Consider the following 27,615-nt stretch of genomic DNA (forward strand, 5'->3'; position numbering starts at 1 on the left):
CTGCTAGCATCAGCTAAGATTCCACAAACATCCCCTAACAATCCTATAGGACAGTAGAAAACCACAATTAGCATTCTTAGTCTTAACAACTCCAACATATTAAAGAGGCAATAGACAGAGAAACGGGATGCAGTCAGGAAGTCGACGGTCGCAATGCCGACCGCCGGCTTCCAGACTGTCAAATCCCGGCAAGGAACTAATGACAGGCGTCGAAATCCTGACACCTGTCATTAGACCTACGCCGGGAGCCTGACACCCGGCATACCGATCAAAGGTAAGCCGGGCACCGGGCGTGGACAGCCGCGCGGGGGGGGGGGATTAGGGGCTCCCGGGGGGGGGGAGTTATGGTTAGACAGCCCCCCCTGGGAAGGTTAGGCTAGGGGAAGGGGGGGTTAGGGTTAGGCACCCCTGGTGGGAGGTTAGGGTTAGGCACCCACTGGCAGACTTAGGTTTAAGCTGTGGGGAATGGGGCGTTAAGTTTAGGCACTTAGGGGGGGTTAGGGTTAGGCAACCCTAAAGGAGGGTTAGGAGGGAGAATAGGGTTAGTTGTACTTACCTTTTGTAGCTTCGGGATCTTCACCCCTGCCGTGCTTCCGCTGTCGGGATTTGATTCCGCCGACCATGTTGATTCCAGAGAAACACCTCATGGTTTAATCTCCTTCATATTTATTTAAATATAAAACCTTCAGTCCTATTGAAATTAGTGTAAAGAACAAAGACTTAAGCTCGGTACACACTTAACGATGTGTACCCAGCCGATGTCGTGAGCGGTGGGTCCTGGCATTGACAAGTTCAAACACACTTGCCGATGCCGGGAGCGACTGCACGAGAGCGGGGGCCATGCTGCATCAGTATCAGTCGTCGGACCTGCATGCAGGTCAGACGGGCAATGTTGCTAACGATGCGCGTGAGTACGCATCGTCAGCACTCAGCAAGAGATAAACTACCTTAAAGGCATATCTGAGTATACGTCCATTACATGAACACATCATTACTGTACTTGCCTGTCCCCTGCAGATTTTAAGAGTTTGTAAATTGAAGATACATATATGCATTCCCTTTTGCTTGGAAGTATATGCAATACAACACTGTTATGGATGAGGATTTCCACTCAACTCTAATGATCCCCTGTACCCTGTACTCACATCCAGTAAGAGAGGAAACATTTTAATAAAAAAACAATCCGTTTATTGAACTATACAAAATCTTTCTCCTGTCCTGCGTCGTCATGGAAACATACATTCTGGCAGTTCTGTTTAGGGCCATCAGGTGACAAAACGATATAGTTTGTTTCAAAGACCCCTCACTAAGATGATGGCTTTTGTGGACATATATGTCGGCACCCTGGGTCTGCACAGCAGAAAGGGGTTATGTTTGTAGAGTTAACAAGGGAATGTTAGTACATACTTCCACACATGGAAAGCCGTTTACAACCAAACTTTACTAAGAGATCTGTATAATAAGTCAAAATAAGTCCTAGAGCCCAAAATTGGGGTCTTGGAATCAGCAGCCATAGAAGTTTGAAACTACAACAGAAGATTATCCATTTCTACTGGTTACCTGAACTCAATTTGTAGCATTTGTAAAAACATTCATGACAGAGTTTTGTAGCTTTTCAATGTAAATATACTGAGGAGATTTCCAGAGCTTCCTCTGGCTCACCATAGCGGTATGGCGATTTGTAGCATTCTCCATGTCCTGCGAGAGACTCCTACAATTTATCATGTAAAGTCAGTCACCCAAACGCAGCTGAGTCAATAACAAGCTCTCAATTTAAGTCCACAGTGAACTTCAGAGCAACTGATGTGATATATGATCCTAACAAGGTCAGGAGGACACTTGACCCTGTGCGCTGTCCAAAGTCCAGATGGGTCAGCAGCACAACCGAAGCACTTTGCGAAAATAGTTCCTAAACTCTGTGTTGAATATGGTGTAGATGACGGGGTTCAGAGCACTATTGACGTATCCCAACCATGTGACAGTGCTGAAGAGCGGCTCAGGGATATAGCACGTCTCGCACAGAGCCCGGGTGATGTGCACCACGAAGAAAGGTGTCCAGCAGAAGAGAAATGTACCTAGCAAGAGAGAAAATTAGTAAACAATGAAATCAGCAAGACAACATGAACAGGATACAATGTAAGAGGAAAGAATACATAGCAATAAAACATAAGAACAATTTTGCTGTCCTGCCATCATAGTTACTGCAGCTGGGTGTTTGGGCTCAAAACGGGGTAAAAAAGAGATGCTCAAAAGAATCCTGTAAAAATGGTTTGAAACAATTTTGGGAAAGATGATTTTCTGTTGACAGCACTAAAATGATCAAAATTACCCACCAATGTGTGACCACCTATCCACCTGTGAGCTCATCCCATTACTCAGCTTGGGGGCCAACCTGTGTTTCCATCTGGCCGTCTGGTGCCACAGATAGATGTTGGATTATGTTTGAAAATATGTTTTATTTTTACTGAGGTTGATTAATAGTCTAAATGTGCAGTAACCGCTAGGTACCAGTCAGCGTTACGTTTTGCTCAGTTAGACCAGTGGAAGCGAAAGGCCACTTGGTTGATTTGGATGTCTACACTTATCTTATTCACATTTAAGGCATTTTAGAAGATCACCCCAAGTGACTAAAGTGATGGATACAGTATAATGAGCCGGGATGAGAGCTCAAAGCACACTAAGGGCCTGATTCAGAGCCGCTCGCAAAAAGCGAGCGCTCGCTCTGAATCAGGGCGGCTGCTTTGTTTTAAATAACCCAGCCTCCTGGCCGCTCGCTCGCAGCCATCGCGACCATCAGGCTTGCGACAAGACCTTTGTGGTAGGGTCTCGTCTGCTGCAAGCCCCAGTGAGCTTCCGGCTCTAATAGAGCCAGAAGCTCACTACTGACATCACTCGTGATGTCAGTAGGGCCGCCCACAAATGTTTGTCCAGCCCCCCACCCCGCCTACAAAACATGGTGAGCTGTCGATCAACATCGACAGCTGCCCCGTTTGTAGAGAGCCCCGGAGCAAGAGAATTTCTCTCTCGCTCCGGGGCTTGCGCACGCGCATTGCGCATGCCGCACGTGCGCAATGCCCCACCATTGACCCGCTTGCGAGCGGGTCTGAATCAGGCCCTAACAGTAACTGTGAGAATTTTATTGTGTCACCTTAAAAGTAGATCAAAGTATATATTGTGTGTGTGTGTTATGGGCCTGATTCAGCAAGGAACGCAGTTGCTTAAATGCACGCAATCGGACGATTAATTTGCACTGCACATGCGTATGCATCGCAGTGTGCGTACCAGACGTTGCGATCGGGTCTGCGATGACATAGTGATTGACAGGAAGTTCCGTTTGTGGGTGGTGATGGGGGGGTGGTCTGGCAAACGCAGGCATGCCAGTGCATTTCAACGCTGTTGCGTGGGCGTGCATACATTATCCACTGTGATACCAGTTACAGCCCGAGGTCTTATAGCGTGCGCAGAAGTAACCAATTCCTGAGTGAGGTCTGACCTGCCTTAACCTTGCATATGGGTCCGATGTTACAGATTGTTTCGCTATGTTGGATGTGAGTAAAGGGAAGTGGGCGTCCTTATGTCAGGCTGTGATCGCAATGCGAATGCAAACATTTACATATCACCGCTGATATTAGCAACTGTGTTGCGTGCGTATAAGCAGAATAGCGATCCTTGCTGGATCAGACCCTATGTACTGTAGTTAATTTCCTCTATTCGGAAAGTATAGAATGAAAAAAACAAATTGTCACCGCAATAAAGCAGATTTAGCATATAAATAGCTGTCATGGTGATATCTCATACTGCTATAACTATGTCTGCCTGTGCAATACACAAATGAGTGACCAGTAACACAAACCATCTATCATACACTGTACTAACGCACTAACGCGAACCTTCATTGAAGTTAGTGCCAGATCACTCATTTTGTTCATGTTATAGAAGTTAAACTATACCCTTGGTCTGACCTTGCTGATTAAAAAATATTTGAATGCTTGAATAAGCTTGAGAAGATATAAGCACACTCTTTTTTTATTGAGTACAGAACTAGTTAGAGCTGGTTTTGTTGATGGTTTATAATTGGTTGAGGTCAGTTGCCAATCATTATCTAGTTAGCCTATTAGCTTCATCCTAGGGAGGGGCCAGCACTATGCTAGTTAAGGGGAGGTGGTTCTACCCAGGAAATCTTGCGCAGGGGGTGGAGAAAACCACCCCATTTTGGTAAACCGTTCAATTAATTATGATCTGTGGACCGAGGTAGCACTGCTTTTTCGCCACCAGGACTAATTAACAATTCTAATTTCATATAATAAATTTGTCGGTGACATCTTTTACCAATTCTATACAGTTGTTTGTGTCTTATTTATTAGTTAGTTAAAGCTTAAGAGTGATGTATAAAATAATAAAACTATGGGTGACTTATTGATCATTTCTTTTTCTATAATATTTAATTAAATTAAAAAAACATAAGGAAAAACAAAGAACTGTTTACCACAAGATTTCTGGTTCAACAGTATTGTTAAGAATCATATAACAAGCGTCAGCATCTGAAAGTTGGCCATTAAAACAGACGAAACAAACAACAAAGACAATTGGGAAATAAAAGAAGGGAAGGGAAAAGAAAGAAGGAATTGGAGCAGTGAAACTTCTCCAGCATAACAAAGAGAATCTTCTGAACCTTAGTGTGCAAACAGTTTTTACCAAAATGAAAAAAGCCTACTATCTTATCTTGAGGATTTAAAAATAACCCAACAAAGCAGGCAAGTCAGTGTCTTTGCCATGGGTTAAGATAAAGCCAAGAGTACAATCACAAATACTCTCTTGATCTCTCATGGAAAACTAAGGGGCATAAGAGGAATTTTTCCATAGGTCATCCAAGATAGGACAATTTAACTCTTTATTTCCTGAGTGCCACCAATTATTATTATCCTTTATTTATATGGCACCACAAGTGTTCCGCAGCACCTTACATAGTACATAAACAAATAATTTGACAAGTGACTTACAATACAATATAGGACAAGGACATGGATAATATACATTGCTACATTAGTGACCATAACACCTAGATATGCAACAGAGCGTAAGCAACCAAGTGTTAGGTGCCCTGGTGGGGGGGTAAGATGTAGATGAAGGTAAAGTAAGGAGAAGCACAAGAGGGTAGAGGCCCTGCTGGTACATTTACATTCTAATGGGGAGAGGCAGACAAACAGGTATGACACAGATGGGGTAAACAGGGAGGAAGGAGCATGTTGCAGCAAGTTAGGATGCGAGTTGGAAGGCTTTGATGAAGTAGTGGGTCTTGAGAGCCCGTTTGGAGGATTGCATAAAGGTGGAGAGTCTGATAGGGAGAGGGAGAGAGTTCCAAAGGTCGGGAGCAGCACGGGCAAAATCTTGGAGGTGGTAGTGGGAGGAAGTAATCAGTTGGCATGAGAGGCAGCGTGCATTAGTTGAGCGAAGAGGGCGGACAGGAGAGGGAAGGGAGATGAGGTCAGAGATGTAAATGGGAGGGGAATGGGTGAGGGCTTTGTAAGCGAGTGTGAGAACCTTGAATTGGGTTCTAAGAGGGAAGGGGAGCCAGTGGAGGGCTTGTAGGAGAGGGGAGGCAGATGTAGAGCATTTGGACAGGAAGATGAGTCGAGCGGCAACATTGAGGACAGACTGGAGAGGAGAGAGATGGGAGTTGGGGAGGCCAGATAGGAGGAGTTTACAGTAGTCCAATCTGGATATGACCATCGAGTGTATGAGGGTTTTGGTGGCATCCTGGGTGAGAAAGGGTCTAATCTTGGAAATATTTTTGAGATGGAAATGACAGGACTGTGAGAGTCTCTGGATATGTGGATTGTAGGAGAGGGAGGAGTCCAGGATAACTCCAAGACAGCGCACTTTGGGGCTAGAAGAGATAGTTGTGCCATCAATTGTTAAAGAAATAGTGGGAAGTGAGGTTATGTTGGAGGATGCAAAAATGATCAGCTCAGTCTTAGACATATTAGGTTTAAGAAATCGCTGGGACATCCAAGAAAGACAGCAGAGAGACTATTGGAGATATGAGTGAGGAGAGAGGGGGAGAGGTCAGGGGAGGAAAGGTAGATCTGAGTATCATCAGCATAGAGATGATAATGGAGGTCAAAAGAGCTGATGAGTTCACCTAGAGAAGACGTATAGAGGGAGAATAGTAGAGGTTCAAAAACGGAACCTTGGGGAACACCTACTGTAAGAGGCTGTGGTGGGGAAGAGGAGTCATGAGAAGAGACAGAGAATGACTGGTCAGAGAGGTAGGAGAACATCCAGGAGAGAGCAGTGATAGCCTCAATGTTACGCTTAGTGATGGTGGCCTTAGGAGGTAGAGGAGAGGTAAGAGAGAGAGATAGGTTAAAAGAGAGAAGGGGGAGTTGGAATAATCAGAAATATTACAACTGTGAGTGAAGACTAGATCAAGTGAGTGTCCACTCACATGTGAGGGTACGGAGGTCCATTGGGAGAGACCAAATGAGGATGTGAGGGTAAGGAGTTTGGAAGCTCAGGATTCTGTGGGATTATCAATTGGAATATTGAAGTCACCAAGGATAATGGAGGGGAGGTCAGAGGAGAGAAAGTGATGGAGCCAGGAAGCAAAGTTGTCAAGGAACTTAGAGGGAGGACCAGGGGGATGTAAATGACAGCTACTCGGAGGTGTACTGGTTGGAAGAGGCATATAGAATGAATCTCAAATGTAGAGAATGTAAGGGATGGTTCAGAGGGTAGGAGTTGGTAGGAGTAACCTGGGGATAGAAGGACCCCCACACCACCACCATGGCGACCCCTGTGCCGAGGTGTGTGAGAGAAGGTGAGGCCCCCAGAAGAGAGAGCTGCATGGGAAGTGGTGTCAGAGGGTGAAATCCAGGTTTCAGTAATGGCTAGGAGATGCAAGTTTTTGGAAATGTAAAGGTCATGGGTGGGAACCAGTTTATTACAGACTGATCTGGCATTCCAGAGGGCACAAGATAGAGGGACAGTGTTTATGGGAGAGATGTGAATGAGATTATCAGGGTTGCTGTGATGAGAAGGTGAGATTAATTTGGGTTACAGAGATGAATGTAGTGGACAGATTGTGTGGGCACCAGTGTTGGGAAGGGAACCTGAAGGTGGTGGGCATGGAGGGAGTTTAATGAGATGTGGATGGAGGTGGGGTGGCATGGCATGGAGAGGAGGTTTGGAGGAAGGATTAGTGGTGGGGTAGTAGGACCCAGGTGGGGTAGAAGAGAACAAATGTGGAGTAATGGGAGAGGAGAGAGAGAGGAAGGCAGACAGAGGAGGGGAGATAAAGGAAGAGGAGGTGGAGGAGATAAGGGGGAAATTATAAAGGTGGAAGAAGGGGGCAAAGCATAGGATCAAGTAGACACTGAGTGGTGGAGGAATTGGATGAACACATGGTCATGGTGTGGCTGGGAAGAGTTTGAGGAGAAAATCTAGATATAGGAATAAAGTATGAATTTGAGAGACAGTGCAGAAGATTTGCAGATAAGCAAGCCAATGACATCTTTACATGATAGATAGATAGATAGATAGATAGATAGATAGATAGATATTCACAAGGCAGAACAACCCATTTAGGGCATTGTTATTGGTCTCTGCACTGTGAAGCATTGTGGTACTGCAATGGTTAATGCAAGCACGAGTAAGACTGGCTCCTTCACACAGACAGCAGCAGGGGAAGTTCTAGCAATGCTTCCACAGTTCTCCAATCAGAGCACAGAGAGGAGGAGATTCTACTCTCCCGCCTCTCAGCATAGAATCTAGCAACACAAGGCAAGGGGAGGAGAGAGAGGGGAAATATATTTTTGGGCACATAACATTTTGTGGGGACATCTGATGGATATATAAGGGACATTGGGGGGACATCTGATGGGTATGTAAAGGGTATTGGGACACATTGCATATAAGGGACACAGGGCAGGGGCAGAACTTTGGGAGACAATGGAGGCTCCTGCCACCGGGCTCCAGCACTGAAGGGGCCGCTCCTCCATATCCCACAATATATTCACCCCACTAGGGGCTGTAACCATGTACCCAGAGTGTACCATCACAGCCGCACAATACATGGCACCTCTTCCCGACACCTGAGAAGCCACCCTACACTAGTAGAGAGCTCCGTGCCAGACCGTCAGCTGCTGCCTACGTCTATCTATAGCCCTGTCCCTACACATTGGTGTCACTACTCAGCAGCTTCTTATGTCAGTGAGACACGTCCGGCGCCCCCTCACCCACAATTCTCAGAGTCACTCCTCCCTGGCACAGCCCTAGCCTTGGTTCGGACCCGTGCAGCAGTCCCAGTGCATCCCCTCACCAACAATATCTCATCCCACTCCTCCCTGGTGAAAGCCCTAGCCATGGACCCATAGAACAGTACTGGTGCCCCCCACACCCACAACTCTCCATCCCACTCCTCCCGCGGACTCGTGCAGTAGAGTCCTGAGGGTCTGGCCCGAAGATAGACTCGGCTGGATTTCATTCTGGATTTCACCAAGGATGTATTGAATGGAGCTGCAGGTAAGAGGGCATGGGAGACGGGGCCTGGGGCACCAGCAACTGAGTCTGGGGGGCAGATCTTTGGTGGAGCAACTTCCCGGCATGTGATGCAGTCAGCGGTAGACTGGGCATTTTGTGATTTGTAGTCCCACCACAGTGGCAGTCTTACAGTATTTTCACTTAAACTCCCCTCCATCAGTGGTATCAGGAGGACTCCCCACCCCACATCAGGTGGCTTTCACCTCCATCAGGAGGACTCTGAGCCTCATGCTAATGGCATCATACAGGTCACTATCTTATCTGTGACTAATGCATACAGATGTGTCCACATACATCTATCTATTATTCGTGCGAAACATTACACAAGAGCGCAGAGTGACTCGGTAGCGCTGAACATCTTTTTGTGCTAATTTTTCCCTTCAAATGCATCTTATATGCACAGCAATGTGAACAGAATGCACAAGCAGCGTCTGCTGATTAAAATGATCTGTGGCATGCCTATATTCTGTGTGTTACTGCGGGTGTATCTGCCTGCGAAATGCTACGTTACAGTGTCAGCAGCTATTATAACTTGCCTCCGGGTGTCTGGGATGAATTTACGCCACTGGCACAGGGGAACATGTACATAGCATGAGGCACGTGGTGACATCCGCTGTGCATATAAATGGCATGAAGGCATATCTGCTGGGCATATAAGGGGCATGTGGGAACTTCTGATCTGCATATAAAGAGCATGGGGAGGTCTGATGACATGTGGATGAAGTCTGATGGCATGTGGGTTGATATGACTGACATGTAAGGGGCATTATGGGAGGTATGAAAGCATGCAGTGTATCTGATGGGCATGTAGGGGAAAGTGGCAATGTCTAATAGCATATAAGGGGCACGTTGAGTTGTCTGATGGGCTTGTGGGAAAGTCTGATGTGCATGTAGGAGTATTTGGGATGTTGTGAAAAGGGCGACAAAAACAATGTTGACAAATGTCGACAGTTATGATGTCGCCATTGTTAAAATGTTGACAGACCAGTGGTCGACATTCTCAGAATGTTGACAGGTGAAGTTTTGATATTGTCAGAATGTTAACATTAGGGTTAGGCACCATATAAACAGCACAGTGACAGAAAATATCACAGTGCCCACCATATAATGCAGCGAACATCAGTGACTGCTATATAATACAGAGAGCAACAGTAACCACCATATAATATAGAGAACATCATATTGACTGCAAAATAATACAGAGAGCATCAGTGACCACCATATAATACAGAGAGAATTAGTGACCATCATATAATGCAGAGCGCATCAGTGACCAATATATAAAGCAGAAAGAATCAGTGACTGCCATACAATACATAGAGCATCAGTGACAACCATGTAATATAGAAAGCATCAGTGACCACCATATTATACAGAGAGCATCAGTGACCGCCAAAGAATACTATATGACTGCTATGTAATATAGAGTATTTCTGATCACCATATAATACAGAGAGCATCAGTAACCATCGTGTAAAACAGAGAGCATCAGTGTCCACTATATAATACAGAGAGCATTAGTGACCACCGTATAAAACCGAGAGCATCAGTAAACAGTATAAAATGCAAAGTCTATTTTTGATAGCATTGTAGTATAATTCCCTCATCAATAATAAACCCTTCCACAAAAACTATTTACTACTTAAGCATCATCCTAACTACTCTATACAATGTAATTATTATAATTAATCCTTTACAATAATTACCTTCATAATCCCCATTATTAATTAGCCCCATTAATTCTATGAATGTACACTAACCCCCTACTTACCTATCTCAGGGCCTGATTCAGAGGTGGCTGCATTGACGATGTTTGCAGAGTTGAGCGATTATTTTTGTACTGTGATTGTGTACGAGTCGTGCTAAGCATGCGCTGTGATTGATTTCCATTGGTTGCAGTGAGGAGGAGAAGGGGCCACGCAGAGACAGGGGAGATGGGCCATGCAGCCTATTGCTGCAGCACATGGTAAAGAATAACCCTGTGCTGACTGCTCTCCTTCCCTGCTCCTTCTGTCACCCGGGGCACATGACCCACCTTTCCCTGCTAGTTGTGCCTCAGGATGTATATACACTGTTGAGTAAGTACTTTATCTTCATATAGAGCTAGGTGGCCCCTTGGCGTGCCTGCAACCATGACACATTTCACATGGGACACAGGGCCTGATTCAGACCCGTTCGCTAGGCTGCGTTTGCACGTAGCCTGCCGATGTTTGCAATCTGTGTATAAGACACAGTGCGTGTGTGCGAACCAGTCCAAGCAATCGCAAAGCGATCGCCACTTGAACATAGAAGCCTTGCTAGAATGAGTGACAGGACGAGCTGTTTGTGGGTGATGACAGGGGTTGGTCGATGAAAACGGGGGTGTGGTGGTGCGATCACAGGCGTGTCTGAGCATCTTAACGCCGTTTCAGAGGCGTGCATAATTAAGATGCAGCATCATAATACACGTCACATGGCTGAATTACACACTGAAGCACTCGCATTGCTTGCGGTAGGGTATGGTCAGCCACAAGTGCTGTGTATGAGTCCAATGGTACTCGATGTTACCGATTGTTGCATACAATTCCTGGAGATGACATGCATCACTAAAGGAAAGTGGGCATCTTAAGACAGGTTGGTGGGCATCTAAATACACACCGCGATCGCACGCCAAGACATAGTGGCTGTGCTAATGTCTCGCTGTGCGATCACGGGATTTGCATTCTTTGGCAGCTGACGGCATCTAGCGAGCGGGTCTGAATCGGGCCCACAGTGCAATTCAATCACGTGCAAGTTTGAAACTCGCTTGTTTGAATTAGCACGGTCAAACCATTCACACATAAAAAAGGCGAGTCCGGCAAACAGAGTATGTTGGTCCCATTTATTTTTCAAAATCAAAACTGGCCTGTTTGCTGTCTGTTGTGAAGCACAACTGTAGGAGCACATAAATGAACCAGTCATTGGTTCAGACTGGTAACAGTTGAAAATGAAATACAGAATCCATGACACATTCAAGAATTTAATTCATTCTACTGACAGCTCCATTATTCCTAGGTATGGGATTTTCATAAGGTCCAACATAAATGACAAATATCTATTTTTAAAATAAGCTTTACTAAACTGTGATGTTGGGAATGGAGCTCACAGTCACTTAGTGATTTAGAAGCTCAATGATGTCAGCAGCCCTTACTAATCATTAGCAGAAGGCAGGGGACGTCTGCTGACTTCACTGCAGCAATAAATATCTTCCGGTACTTTATACAAAGATGTGATTTGCAGATTGGGCTGCACAGCAGCACACAAATTAACTACTGTAGGTGAACGTGTATAGTCAGGCAAATGCAATAGGCATTTATTAAAGCAAACCGGACCCATGAAGTACGAATATCAGAGGCTCACACGAATGCAATCTCAGGGAACATACTGTATGCATAGAAACAGGTATAAATGCAACTTTACACAAAAATGTATTAAAGCAATGTAAGTGAGAAGTGCACGGTGGCTGCTCTCACACAGGCCCGTATTCAATATTAGAGCGAAAAGTCCGTGCTGGACTCTTCGCTCCACATTGGAGGTTTTGCAGGGATAAAGTATCGGGAGCGTGCCTGTTTTATCCCCGAATTAGAAAGGAGCGAAAACGGGACCCAGCGGAAAGATAAGTATCGGGAGAAAATAGGGAATTTTCGGGAAATAATCCAGGGACCCCTTTAATGATGTCCTGACATGGGGGATCACTATGGGTACCCCCGCTTTGGCCTGCGGAAGGTAAGTATGTTTTTTAAATAGCCACGGCAGGTATTTTTTACCACCTGGGAAGTAGAGGTGAAGAAGAGCACTTAGGGGTTTTTTTGACATGTGTAACCTGCAAAAACTGTGCCATATGTAGGTCATTAATGGTTGGCACAAGTGGCGTCCCTTCACTGGGTGACACCTGGTGCGGTGCATAGACTAGTGCCGGTAAAAAGAATGTGTGCCTCACAGATAGGGGGCATGGCCTAGTGACCCGAACCCCCCTTTTTTGTCTCTCAGGGGGGGTCCCGGAGGTGTGGACTAGCCCCCGGGGACCAGTGTATTTGCAGTGCCGACTCCCTCACTGTGTCAGTTGCCGAGTGCTGCACGTAATGCTACAGTGCAACACCCAGCTCCACTCACTGAGGGGGAGTCGGCACTTTGGTGTCACCTCTCGGTGGGTGACACCTTTATGCAGCCTGCACCCCCCTTGTGATGCCACTGGTTGGCACCTGTTTCTGTCAAAATGCACCTGCCGCTACTACCCGCATTCTTTAAAACACTTGCCGCATACTTGGGAACCCCCCCTGAATTGATTTTGTTAGGTTAAAACTGTGTTCCCCATAATTTTTTTTTTACCCCAAAATGTAACTAATTTTTTTGGTGTGTCTCTATTTTTTTTTTTACTTTCTTTGACACAGATCATTTTTAGGGGCCATTCCCAGGGGTGCAGGCTATTTTTTTTAAGCCTGCACCCCTAAACCCCAATTCTGCAATTTTTTTTGCCTGCTAAAGGCTGGCGAAAAATTATCCCTATTTATTGTCATTATCCCCGAAGAGAATGACAATAGGCGAAAATGACTTAATCAGCGATAATTTATCGCCGATAATGGGTTTTCGCCTCAAATTCAATACGGCCCACAGTGTGAGAGCATCGTATTATAAAAATCAAGTATAACAACTTATCTAAAATACACAACATCTGATTTGTGGCCAGTGTAAATGAAGCCAATACCTAGCTCATCTATATGTACTGTAAAAACACCAGAGGCCTGATTGCAGCCGAGAACAGAGATTCATCCTCCTCACAAAGGCTGAGGTTTTGCATACAGCGCATGTGCAGATTGGAATTCCCTCCCATTTTGAGTTGGATAGAACTTGGCCGTATTTGTCTTATTGCGATATATGGCTGGAACTGCGTGGTGACAATGTGATCAAACATAACTGCCCTGACTGGTGGAAGTCTGTAGGAAGTGTAGCTAAAGCTCTATGTGATTGAGTCATGCCTACGGGGAAGGGATTTCTTGCACCTAGCATGAGGCTGCTGCAACTGCTAATACTAATGATGATCGCTGTGGAGACTGGTGTAAAATCATGGGCTGGCCGGGTTTCCTCTTGCAGATGTACGAACCCCATACTTGCCTACACTCCCAGAATGGCCGGGTGGCACTCCCATCCATCCAAAAAGTAGGCAAGTCTCCCACACCCTCCTCCACAGCCCGCACCCCCCCCGCGTGCTCCCCTCCACCTGCTCGCACCAAACACCCCCCACACACACACGCAGCAGACCACAAGTGGGCAGTCCAGGGGGGGCATTGATGCAGTTCCAGTGAATCGCGTCATCTTAGCCCTGGCCCCGCTATACAAAATCAATCGTGCCACCACACCCCCTGCACCGCCCACTTTCCCAGCTGCCATGTGCCCTTGCAGTAAGCAGGGGGTAGCGGTGGTGGTTCCAGTGGAGCATGAGCTCCGGGCGCCAAAATGGACAGAGAGCGCCATTCAGAGTTCCGGAATTCATGGGGCGCTGCACAGTATGACGGCCGCCTGTTAGTTTTATTTCGGTTTGTTTGCTCTATATCCTAAATAAGTTACAGATCTGAGATCCGTTTCTACATTTCATGCTCCCTCAAGCTGCCCAGATTACCTCCCCTCGGCCCTCCCTCCTCTGTGATCATCTTGTCACCGCCCCTTTCCTGTCAGATTGATTACATTCACTTCTCACCTCTTTAATTCCCTCCCCTCTCTACCCTGTGATCGGCTCTTTATCCCTGACCTCTCCTTTCTTATTGGCTTCTGTCACCACCCCTCTCTGATCGACTTTGTCCATCACCTCTCCATTCTTATTGACTTCTGTCACCACTCCTCTCCTCTCCTTATTGGCTTCTGTGACCACCCCTCTCCTCTCCTTTTCTTACTGGCTTCTGTCACCACTCCTCTCCTCTCCTTTTTTTATTGGCTTCTGTCACTGGCCCTCTCTGACTGGCTTTGCGTCTCTCCTCTCCTTTTCTTATTGGCTTCTGTCACTGGTCCTCTCTGATTGGCTTTGCCCCTATCCTCCCCTTTTCTTAATGGCTTCTGTCACTGACCCTCTCTGATTGGCTTTGCCCTCCCCCTCTCCTTTCGTGTTGGCCTCTGACACCTCCCCTCTCTTATCAGCACTTTCCTCTCCCCTCTCCTCTTTGATCCCCTCCCTCCTTCTCTCCTCATTCATTCATTAATTCATTCATTGTGCTTCAAAGGACTTAATAGTTACACATCTGAGGTAAAATCCTGAACTTCAATTATCACTGCTTTGCTATTTAAAGTAATGAGATATTCCCAGGCATGACCACACAGTGTTATTTGAAAGGTCTTTAAAAAAATATTAGGAGACCTGAAATAATAATAATGGTGGTAGACATAACATGATACATTAATATAGGTGCAATGTAAATTTGCAAAGTTAGAGCATAGCTGAGGAGGGAGCTTCCCATAGGTATTCTCACTCCAGTGATAGCTGCTTGGGGCAGTAATTGCAGTAATAAGCTGTGCACCCTGTGGAATCTAACTCTAGCACATGTACTCTGTCAGTTTAAGTTAAATGATCAGAAAATATAATACAATCTCCTCTATTGACTAATAACAATGATTCAAATTAGATAAAAGTCAGGTCCTAGGTGCTATATATAAATAAAGCAGTGCCAAAGCAGCTACCCCTTAATGTCAGATCACTGAAGCATTCAGGGTGGGGTGGGGTGGGGGGGTTGGGCGCTATGACATGCACTTTCTCCGGGCGTCATGGTTCCATGCTACTGCTCTGGCAGTAAGTATGGCGAACCCCCGCATTAGTCTTGCACATTTACCATTAGCATGAGGTAGTAAATCAGGCTTCCGCCACTGCCCGCAGCTAGTACAGCCACATTGTGTGTGACTATATTATGCAGTGCCTATAAGGCAGTGCTTTTCCTGCCAGCTTAGTACATGCTCCGAAATTTTGCCCAGGTTGTTTTCTTACTCATACATGGACAACAAGTGTTTCCTACAACAGTCACTGTGAGGAACACTGACAGATAAAAAACACCAGGGGCATGTGGGGAAAGACAGTTGGAATCATAGGTGTATTTATAATGAGAGCAGGGTGTGTGGTGCACATGGACCCCTGTGTTTTGCGTAGGGCACTGCACTGCACACCTTGCACTGAGAGCATAGCTAGTATAACACATAAGGAAAAAGAAAAGTACTGATTATTCAGGAGCGCACTCTATATCAGTCCATAAATAGTTTGTTAAAACATAACTTTTAATCCACTTTATAAAAATTCTTCATACTTCATTGGAGTACGTAGAACACCCCTATTTGTTTGCAGAGAGTGGATTCTCTCAATAATTAGGTGCCTGCGGAATCATACCATGTGCTTCCATTGTATTCATTGAACAGTTAATCAATGTAAATCTATTTCAGACAGTAATTAAAAATGGTATCCATACCCAAATTAAATGGGAAATAATCACCTACTGATACTAAACAAATAGTGAAACAATTGTCTTTTCACACTATTGGGTAGAAAAGACACGAAAAACAAACATGGTGTATATTGTAACAGTGATAAGTGATAAGGAGTCGGCACTTTGGTGTCACCCCTCGGCGGGTGACACCTGGATGCAGCCTGCACCCCCCTTGTGATGCCACTGGTTGGCACCTGTTTCTGTCATTCCCATATGGGTAGAAAGATTGGCATCAATTGCAAATTTACACGTAGTGTGGACCATGTCATCTATATATTGAAATTCCCATGTGGACTCACTTATGTTGAGAAGACAATAAGGACCTTTAAAGAAAAGTTGACTCAACATAGGTCTTCCGTCCATCTTGTACTTGTAAATAAAACCACTGACAAACCGGTAGCCAAGTATTTTTTGGAGGTGATTGTGGCCTTATTTTATAGAGAAAGAAGCCAGATGGAGTGTAATACTGTAAGCATGTTGCTTAGAACAAATTCTGTCACTGGAATGGAGAATGTACACTGGGTACCTTAGTGGTTTGTGAAGATGGCAGGTCAACCTGTTATATATATATATATATATATATACATACAGGGCTATGTTTCTGGAAAAATAGGTTCAGCTACTGGGGATGGAGATACTGGGGGTGGAGCTATAGAAAAACAGTTTTATATATATTATATATGTATATAATTATATATATAGTATTTAGAAATGAAGGCACTCAAAAGGGACTTTAAAATAAAACGTATTATATGTAAAATTCATTTTGGCCCAGGACATTACATCATAGTTAATGAGAGGTTGAGGAACTGAGGGCCTGATTCAGACCCGGTCGCAAGCGCTGAGCGCTCGCAACCGGGTCGATGGTGGCCCAGAGTGCATGCGCACGACGGAGCCTGCTCTGTCGTGCGCATGCGCGAGACCCAGATAGCGACGGGCAATCCGTCGCTCAGGGTCTCGTACCAAAGGGGGCGTGCTGTCGATGTTGAGTGACAGCACGCCCCCTTTGGTGGGCGGGCCGGGAGGGTGGCTGCCCAGACGGAGGCGTTCCCATGAGAATGCCTACCGTCTGGGGGCGGCCCCACTGACATCACAAGTGATGTCAGTGGGAGAGCTTTCGGCTCTGTTTGAGCAAGCTCTCTGGGGCTTGTGGCCACAAGACCCTACCACAAGGGTCTCGTCGCAAGCCCGATGGTCGCGATGGTCTTGACCATTGCGACCATCATCATGGCCGCTCACTATAGCTGTGGGTGGTCACCCACAGCTATGCGAGCGGCCAGGAGGCCGTTCTAAAAAAATAAAAAGACCGGCCCTGATTCAGAGCGAGCGCTCTGTCATAGAATCCGGCTCTGAATCAGGGCCTGAGCTCCTGCTTGTTCCTGCTGAAAAATAGCACTGTATATGTGTATATATTAAATTGGTGATTAGTGGTGTTTTGTATTAGTAACTTTATAATGATATTTTTTATATGGGCTATAGGTGTGTTTGCATATGTTTGTACACAGGGATTTATTTACCAGTGCGTAGTAGTGTGCACACTTCTGTATAATCCCACACATGGGTTCTTCTTTATATATGTTAATGTAGTAGCTGAAATAATATTTTCTGCTGATAATATGATTTCCTTATATATGTATTTAGTATTAAACTGCAGGATCTCTGATATGAGATGCATGGGCTATAGAGCATTTTATTTAATATCTCTTTACCTACAGTAGGAGAAACATTTTTGCACATATGCAAATTTCCATAAGCCCTCCAATATATTGGACATTATATAATTTTCAGGCAAATTGGAATGACATAATGTTTACATTGCTTAGTGTCTACGCTCAATTGCAGAGTCACGTGTGTAATTCATCATGTTTCCACCTGATGTGCTGCACGGCAGATGGGACGATGTAATGAACGACACCATGCTGCTAAATGCGGCATGGAACGGCACATTGCGCCATCTTACACAGCATGGTGTAGTGTGTACGGACAGCGCAATATATTGTTCCATCACATCATCCCATCACTAGGTACACACATCATGTAGTGGGTACCTAGCCTAAGCCGGCACAGCAATAACTGTTCTCTGCATCTGGCTCTCTGTATCCTCTTTGATGGAGAGAGCATCTGATGTAAGATGCTGGGCAGATCACATAGTGGTACTGTGCGAGCAGTGAGAAGCTGGAGACCCAGCGTTATAATGCCGCCGCTGAGAGTGGCTGTGTGGAGGGGAGAGGACTCTGGAGAGGTCGCTGTACAGTACTGTGTGTCTGCCACCGCCTGGCACAGTGACCTCCAGTCAGCATACCTGGGGTGCTGCAACCAGGGCAGGACAAGAGTCTGTGCAAGCAATGCAAGAGATCTGGCAAGGACACAGTGTTATTAGCAAAAGAAGAAAATAAACTCCCTTTGTGGGGCACTCTTACAATAATGTTGAAGTATAACTTTCTTTTCTACTTTCCTCACACTTTCATCAGTTGAACTCAATTCCTGACATTTCTGTTTTCACAGATGTCAGGCATAGGGACAGAGTAATGATACTGACAGCAGATGTGACCAGGTGAATACTGCTCTATCTCATCTATAGTTCACTGCCCAAGTGGCACATGATAGAAAGCAGAAGAGGCATCACTCTGCATACTTTGAAGCTTTATTTTTATCTCCAAAGTAGTGTCTAGCTCCGGGACACAACACTATCATGTAAAATACACACTTAGAACTCAAAAAGTAACAATAATTGGAAAAAACAATCATCAGTATAGTGATTCCTTTGTTGGGCACTCTTTTGTACATAAATGATTTATTAGTATAATTAAAAATTAGCTTTTAATATATTTCCAATAAAAAAATAGGGATTTGTTGTGCTCATTTATAAAATATCTAATCGAGCTCCCTTAGCAATTAATCTCATGAAGTTATAAAAATATATCTATAATAAGAATTAGCATAAAGTATGTGGTGACTATGCTTGTTTGAATTCATATGCTCATATAGCTCCTGATGGGTACATAATATATTATAATAACAGGGTCAGGTACAGTTCGTATGACATATAAAAATTGTAAATAATAATTGGAAATAACTCATAAATTAGAACTGTATGTAATGATAATCACTCGGTCATTTGAGATGAATGTATACATTTAGTGTGATAATAGCGTGTTTGCTGAGTATCATCCCAAATTCATATACCATGTGTGGTCAAACACAAACACATATGCAAATGATCCCCGGCTTGCAACAAATTATTTTATCCTATTGCCGAGTTGGATACTACCTCAATGTAACCAAAAAAAAAAAAAAAAAAAATATATATATATATATATATATACACATGAAATGCTAACAGAGTACTCTGAAAAAAGGGGAGAGTAAAGACCTCCCTGTAGGTGTAAGAATATCCCAGATGACCTGATACTGATTTATATCAGTATAACAATCCCGGATGACATAATTAAATAGTATAACATACTATAGGCAGATAATATCATGTTGTGTCACATAACCCCATAGAAATCTAAATAGTAAGTACGGAGTACAAGTACCTGGTCCCCTTTGCTGTCCAGGGTCTTCTATGAGTGGACACCGGGATGAGAGAGGGATCAGGAATAACACTATACCGATGATTGGTTTTTTTATTGTAACTTTGTGAGTTCTAGTTACTCAATTCCAGGGAGCACCTCCAGCATATAAAATTTATCTTATGATAAAATTATGATTAGAGATGAGCGGGGTCTCCGTCCACAGCATTTGTCCGACAAAAGGAGACATCAGCCCCATATTGGTCAGCATTGTCATTACATCTGTTCTCCAGACGGTGAATAACGCTAATTAGAGAGGATGATTTTCTTGTTACACTGTTGCTGGATATCAGCTAATAGCTCATTACGCTGAGCTACCCAAAGGTACATTTTCTCTGATGCTCAGAGACTGTGCTATTTCACCCATTTTTTTACAAGCACACTACCGGCTTTGCTATCATCCTTGTACAATAACATTTGTGCTATTCAATTTATTATAAAAGGATCAGCATTTACACCCCATTACAGAATATCAGATTGTATTAGCAGCTTTATATATAGCTGAATACACTATATGTGAACTGGATATATCTGGTGGCTCATTTCAATGAAAGGCTAGTAGCACTGAGGTCTATCTATATAGAGGGAGAGTGTGCACATATATCAGGTTTCTCTATGTATTAACCTGGTTTATAGTACACATTCATTATAGCATTGATTCTCCAGCTAATCAATTGTTTTTAAGTATTCTAACTTCTACAGGTGATACTGGGGACACATTATTGGAGCCTGATCAACTCCTTTTGTTGTCCCTTTTTGGTGAATTTATGTTTGATATTATTGTTTTTATATTATTTCATGTTTTAATTTATTTATTTTTATAACCACTAATCATTGAAGCGCATTGTCATATCGATTTATTCATATTCTTATTGCTATTGTGTCTATTACAGTTCTTCAATTAACCTTTGAATACTCACGTGATTTGTGTTTTCCCTGTGTCCCTGCAACATTATTGGAGCGCAGTAAACTCTTTTTCCTATATATTTTTTAGTGAGGTTGGCAATTACCTCCTTATTTACTGCTGCACCGATATTCAACATCTGAGTCTCTGACTGATTAGCGCTTAGGTTTTTGTGTGTGGGTGTGGTTCACTTTGAAATTGTCAGCCCAGCCGCTTTCTAGTCAGAGACTCAACATGACAGAGTTTATGTGGATTAAGGATAGGATGAATAGAAGAGAGGATTTTATGTCTAGGTTTGAATCTGACAATGCCATGATTGATATAGAGCCAGATTTGAATCAAGGCTTTCTTGAATTGGAAACATTGTTGCTAGCTGAAACTAGACATTGGTTAGACAGCATTTTTTGGTCTAAATATATTGAACTTGATAGGATTCCAAAAGGCTTACTGATAAATAAACATTTATCTATTAATGATGACCATGAACTAACTAAAGATTGGGAAGTGGCGTTGAAATGTTGTTCTATTTCTCTATTAAAAGCTTTAGTTGGCTATAGAAAAAGGAAAATGGATAAGTTAAATGGTGAAATAGAACAGGTTCAGAAAGAACTCTTGGCCTTTAAAGATGACCCAGAATTCAAAAGACGTGAGTCTGAATTGGGTATAAAAGTTTCTAGTTTTGAAAGGGAACTGGTAATAAAGAAAAAAAGAAAACTGCTAAGAGATGATAAAGACTCCTACATACAGCATAAAAGAAATTCCAGGAGACCTTTTTCCCGACCACAATCTACTCACTATCAGAGGGTAAAACCACCACATACATTAGTGGAAACAAATAGGGAAAGTGAGATAGAGAATGTTCCTGAATTACCCTTTGACTCACATTTGGTCAGAAATGAAAGGAACTACAACTTCTCCCCTAAAAACAACCTAGGGGCTAGACCTAAAAATAGAAATAATCAGCCACAAAGAAAACGGGATTTTCTGAATCGAGAAAAAGATTGGAGGATATCGTCATATCACAATCGATATCTACCCCTTCAGGTGAGAACACCAAAAAGAATAAGAGATATAGGGGAAAGAGGATTGGGCAGAAGGAGATCTCAGACGCCCAAGGTTCCACTAGATGGGTAAGGTATTTTCAATCTATCAGATAGATCCCTAAATGAATCCGAAATGCAGCTTCTCTCAAAAGGCCTAAATTTTGCCCCTAGTGCAAACCCCAATCTTTTTACTCTTTTTTCAGAGCTTAACCACTATGTAAGGTCATTATGTAGACAACGATATTTCTACTCTAAAATTAAAAAAGATAGATTGGAGGTGTGTGACGACCCAATAATTTTAGATGTAGATGACTTAGAATGCATCTCCATGTTGGAGGCATTACGGGCAGAAGGTGAAATCAGTGAACAGGAGATCAAAATTTATGACACGCAAGATCCACGGGTAGACCCAGATAGGAATAAATTTAAGAAAAAATCTAATTTTTTTCCTCTGAATCATAAAAGTGTAAATATTCAGCTGTTTTATAAAAATACATTAAGAGAATTTCAGATGTTGTGTAATGGAAACCCTAAAAAAGATCTAGGGAAGAGGAATTTGTCCTATGGAGAGAGGATGGCTCTCAGGACTCTTCAGGATGATGACTCGATTGTAATTAAATCGGTCGACAAGGGCGGCGGAGTCGTCATCCTGAACAGGCAGGATTATGCAAAGGAGGCTCTGAGACAGCTTCAGGATGCATCCTTCTATCAATCTTTGGGTAGTGACCCAACATTGTCTTATCAGAAAGAGCTTAAGATATTATTAGAAAAGGCACGAGATGACAATATCATCAACAATGACGAATTTCACTTTTTATTTGTGCATCACCCTATCACACCAGTGTTTTATTATTTACCCAAAATCCACAAATCTTTAGTTACACCACCTGGCGTCCTATTATTTCGGGTATAGAATCACTTACTTCTAATTTGTCTTGTTTTGTTGATCACTTTTTGCAGGGTCACGTTGCTGCTCAGAGATCACACATCCGGGACACTATTGATTTATTAGAGAAATTAAAGACTATCACATGGCATCAGGGTTATAGTTTTCTTACCCTGGACGTTCAGGCACTTTATACCAACATTCCTCATGAGGCAGGTATTTCTGCGGTTGAGAAGATATTGACTAATGATGTTAACACCTCTGAGGAGCAACGTAACTTCCTGTTGAATTGTATACGATTTATTTTGACATGTAATAATTTTATTTTTGACTCCACCCACTACTTACAAATTCATGGAACGGCCATGGGCACCAGATTCGCTCCCAGCTTCGCCAATATCTATATGGGCGCCTTTGAAGATCTATATACATGGGATGGACCAGCGGGAGCGAGCATGGTGTTCTATGGCCGTTACATTGATGACCTTTTCTTTATTTGAGATGGGGATTATGATTCAGCTACTCACTTCACTGATTTTTTTAAATAGCAATATGATGAATTTAAAATTTACCTCACATTTTAGTCACTTGTCGATTCATTTTTTGGACGTCACATTATCAGTAGTTGATGATAGAATAATCTCGACTCTCTATACAAAAAACGTAGACTGTAGCTCCTATCTGCATTATACCAGCGGTTATCACCGCCCATGGGTTCAAAATATCCCAAAGAGTCAAATGGGCAGGATTAGACACAATTGTACTAGAGACATCGACTTTGAAGTAAATGCAAATAAATTAAAGGAAAATTTTATAGACAGGGGTTACCCCTTGGGATTGATAGAGGAAGCAAAAATCCATGCAGAAACAATTCATAGAAATAAAATTATATTGGGTACTGATACTTATATAAATAATACGACTAATTCCGATGAGAACAAAAAGGAAAAAACAATCGAGCTTACAAGTAGATCAAGAGAAATTAAAGCGAATACAAAAAGATACTTTGTTACTATTTATCTCTCAATTTAATAATGAATCTAGGCGTATTAGTTCTATAATTAATAGAAACTATAAAATTCTACATTTGGATCCAATATTGTCTAATATCATTGCACCAAAACCTAGTATAGTTTTAAAAAAAAAATAGAAATCTGAAAAGCTTTTTAGCTCCAAGTAGCTTTAATAGCAATATGACTACTGATGGGAAAATGGACTCATGGTTACCTAAGAAATCACAGGGTTGTTACACTTGCAACCATACGAGATGCCTAACTTGTAGACATATTGTTAATAAAAGCAAACAAGTAATATCAGTCAAGACAGGTAACATCTTCGATATTAATTCTTTTATTAATTGTGAGTTGGTTTATGTCATATATGTTCTAAATTGTAATTGTTCTTTCCAATATGTGGGTCGTACAACACGCACCCTGAAAGAACGGTTCCGTGAACATAGATTGAACATCCTAAAAGGTAAAGAGACACATAGTGTCTCTAGACATTTCACTGAGAAGCACCACAATAATCCTGAATGTCTCAGAGTTATGGGGGTGGAGTTGATTAAGAAAACCACAAGAGGGGGTGACAGATACAAACGTTTATGTGAAGCTGAATCCAAATGGATTTTCAGACTCCAATCATTATCCCCAGATGGGTTGAATGAAGCATTGGAGTTTTATGATTAGTTCACTGGATTGGGTGTGATGGTACCGGTCCATTGGACTGTGCGGTCAGTGGACAGGTTAATATTACACACACCAATCTTTTAGTTCATTGGTCACCATATACCTTCATTTACTGGTCTTGGTTCAATCTGGTTTTCTTTTGTCTTCCCCCTCCCCTCTTTTCCCTTCCCCCCTCCAACCTTCTCTTTCCTCCCCCCCCCCCTTTTTTGGGGAACCTAAGTAATATATATGTGCAGATGTAGATAGCACTAGTTTATGGTTATGGTTCATTTATGGTAGATGTTCATTCATGTATATACATGCACTTATATGTGTATGTGCATATGTGTATGAATGAATGGTATTCGATTTTACCATTCTACTGAATACTTTACTCCATTAAATATCTATCGCTATTTGGTTTGTTCATCTTTGGTAAAAGAGATACTTGTCTACATGGATTCTTATCTATTTATTTATTAGTCCATCAAGTACTTTCTAAATTATATTATGTTGTTCTCTCTTTGATAATTTAATCATTTACTTGGTTATATAGATGTTATTAGAGTAGTTCACTTCATATTTTGCGATGCTCATAGTTGGCAATGTACTTGCTATATATATGTTTTTTATTTATGTATTCATTGATTGGATTTATACATATATATATGTATATATATATATATATATGTCTTTTGCTGGGACACTGGGCATATAACCCTCGACACGGATGTTTGTGTGCATTCGTATACACGTGTGATTATCATATGTGTGTGCATGCATTACATGTATGTGTGTCTGTTATAGTTAATTGGTAATAAATATTTATTTGATTAAATTGTTACTAATATGGATGTGAGTTTTGTAGCAATATGGAATGTATTTATGCTACAGCGCTAAAGATATATTTTTTCTTTGTTTATATTTAAAAACCAATATATTATATATCTTTGTTGGAATTAAATGTTAAGGGTTAAAAACAATTACCCTATTATCTAATGATTCCCACCTGGACACTATATATATGTTTGACTGAACACAGGAGAGCATTTCAGCTTGAAAAAGGATACAGGAGTATCCGAAACGCGTTGCTGCTCTCTATAGTCACTGGAGTCTCTCCCTATATGAAGACCCTCTGCTGCTGATTACTGCAAGCCGGTTTTGCTACCTTTGGTCATTCAAGTTTCTGGGCTGGCGCTGTCATCTATCCTATGTGGCTACTGAATTACACCATATACAGCCCGCACCACTGGTCCTGACATACGGGAGCTATCATCTTCACCGCCGGCTGGCGGCCCCGCTGTTAGTGTCCTTGCTGGCTTCTACGAACGAGAGGTCATTTCCCTGCCACCAGCTGACACCTCTGCAAGCGGCTTCCACCATCTACTCCAACACAGGAGACGGAAGGTAATAGCGCACACCGCTAGTATACAACCTCGCGGTTCATTTCTTCCACTGCTGGCTTCATTGAGACGAGGGTCTACATACAACCATTGTCAGCCGGGGTCTCCGTCCACAGCATTTGTCCGACAAAAGGAGACATCAGCCCCATATTGGTCAGCATTGTCATTACATCTGTTCTCCAGACGGTGAATAACGCTAATTAGAGAGGATCATTTTCTTGTTACACTGTTGCTGGATATCAGCTAATAGCTCATTACGCTGAGCTACCCAAAGGTACATTTTCTCTGATGCTCAGGGACTGTGCTATTTCACCCATTTTTTACAAGCACACTACCGGCTTTGCTATCATCCTTGTACAATAACATTTGTGCTATTCAATTTATTATAAAAGGATCAGTATTTACACCCCATTACAGAATATCAGATTGTATTAGCAGCTTTATATATAGCTGAATACACTATAACACACTGGTGGCTCATTTCAATGAAGGGCTAGTAGCACTGAGGTCTATCTATATAGAGGGAGAGTGTGCACATATATCAGGTTTCTCTATGTATTAACCTGGTTTATAGTACACATTCATTATAGCATTGATTCTCCAGCTAATCAATTGTTTTTAAGTATTCTAATTTCTACAGGTGATACTGGGGACACAATATTGGAGCCTGATCAACTCCTTTTGTTGTCCCTTTTTGGTGAATTTATGTTTGATATTATTGTTTTTATATTATTTCATGTTTTAATTTATTTATTTTTATAACCACTAATCATTGAAGCGCATTGTCATATCGATTTATTCATATTCTTATTGCTATTGTGTCTATTACAGTTCTTCAATTAAACTTTGAATACTCACGTGATTTGTGTTTTCCCTGTGTCCCTGCAACATTATTGGAGCGCAGTAAACTCTTTTTCCTATTTAGTGGGATAATAGCGTGTTTGCTGAGTATCATCCCAAATTCATATACCATGTGTGGTCAAACACAAACACATATGCAAATGATCCCCGGCTTGCAACAAATTATTTTATCCTATTGCCGAGTTGGATACTACCTCAATGTAACCAAGAAAAAACCAATATATGTATATATATATATAAATATATATATATATATATACACATGAAATGCTAACAGAGTACTCTGAAAAAAGGGGAGAGTAAAGACCTCCCTGTAGGCGTAAAAATATCCCAGATGACCTGATACTGATTTATATCAGGATAACAATCCCGGATGACATAATTAAATAGTATAACATACTATAGGCAGATAATATCATGTTGTGTCACATAACCCCATAGAAATCTAAATAGTAAGTACAGAGTACAAGTACCTGGTCCCCTCTGCTGTCCAGGGTCTTCTATGAGTGGACACCGGGATGTGAGAGGGATCAGGAATAACTCACTATACCGATGATTGGTTTTTCCAATTATTGTTACTTTGTGAGTTCTAGTTACTCGATTCCAGGGAGCACCTACAGCATATAAAATTTATCTTATGATAAAATTATGATTAGAGATGAGCGGGTTCGGTTCTCAGAGAACCGAGGCCACCCAAATTTAGCATAACCGAGTCGAATCCAAACAGGCTCGGAGGTTCCCACCTTACTCGGTTCTTGAAACCGGGGCAAAACCATAGAGACGGAAATCTCACGGTAGTATAGTGTAGTATATAAGGGACCACGCGACAGATGCCATTTCCACTCCGGTTGTGTAAAGTGAACAGGGAGGGTGGGTAGTGTAGGGCTGGGAGAGGTACTGGTGCTATCTGCTGTGTCCTGGGCTGGTGACTGTTGATCCATTCTGGTCTCTGGTCACGGTGCTGTCACTGTCATTGTGCTGTCTGCTGATCCATTCTGGTCTCTGGTCACGGCGCTGTCACTAGTCACTATCACTGTGTTGTCTATGCTGATCCATTCTAGTCTCTGGTCACAGTGCTGTCTGGTGATCCATCTGGGTTGTCTGCTGTGTCCTGAGCTTGTGCTGTGTACATCTCTGGGCCCAAGTTCTGGACTCCCCCCAAAAAAAAGTAAAAAAAAAAAAAGTGTCTTTTTAAGTTTTTATATTTTTCTGTGTGTGCATGCGTGTTAGGCAGGCTTAACCACAGTAGCGCACAAGAGC

The 27,615-nt window shown here is 42.7% G+C and overlaps 1 protein-coding gene across 2 annotated transcripts in view; it reads right to left on the reverse strand.

Moving 5' to 3' along the window:
* Positions 1-1,193: 1,193 nt before the first annotated feature.
* Positions 1,194-27,615, reverse strand: part of DRD4 (dopamine receptor D4) — a 131,269-nt gene continuing 104,847 nt past the window's right edge. For both annotated transcript variants that reach the window (XM_088471054.1, XM_088471053.1), the window contains one exon: positions 1,194-2,075. In XM_088471054.1, coding sequence (XP_088327180.1) covers positions 1,873-2,075 — 203 coding nt within the window. In that variant the 3' untranslated portion in view covers positions 1,194-1,872. The remainder of the gene's footprint in view (positions 2,076-27,615) is intronic.

The sequence above is a fragment of the Taudactylus pleione genome, unplaced genomic scaffold (genome assembly GCF_031769625.1).
Source record: "Taudactylus pleione unplaced genomic scaffold, aTauple2 ptg000109l, whole genome shotgun sequence".
Lineage (NCBI taxonomy): Eukaryota > Metazoa > Chordata > Amphibia > Anura > Myobatrachidae > Taudactylus > Taudactylus pleione.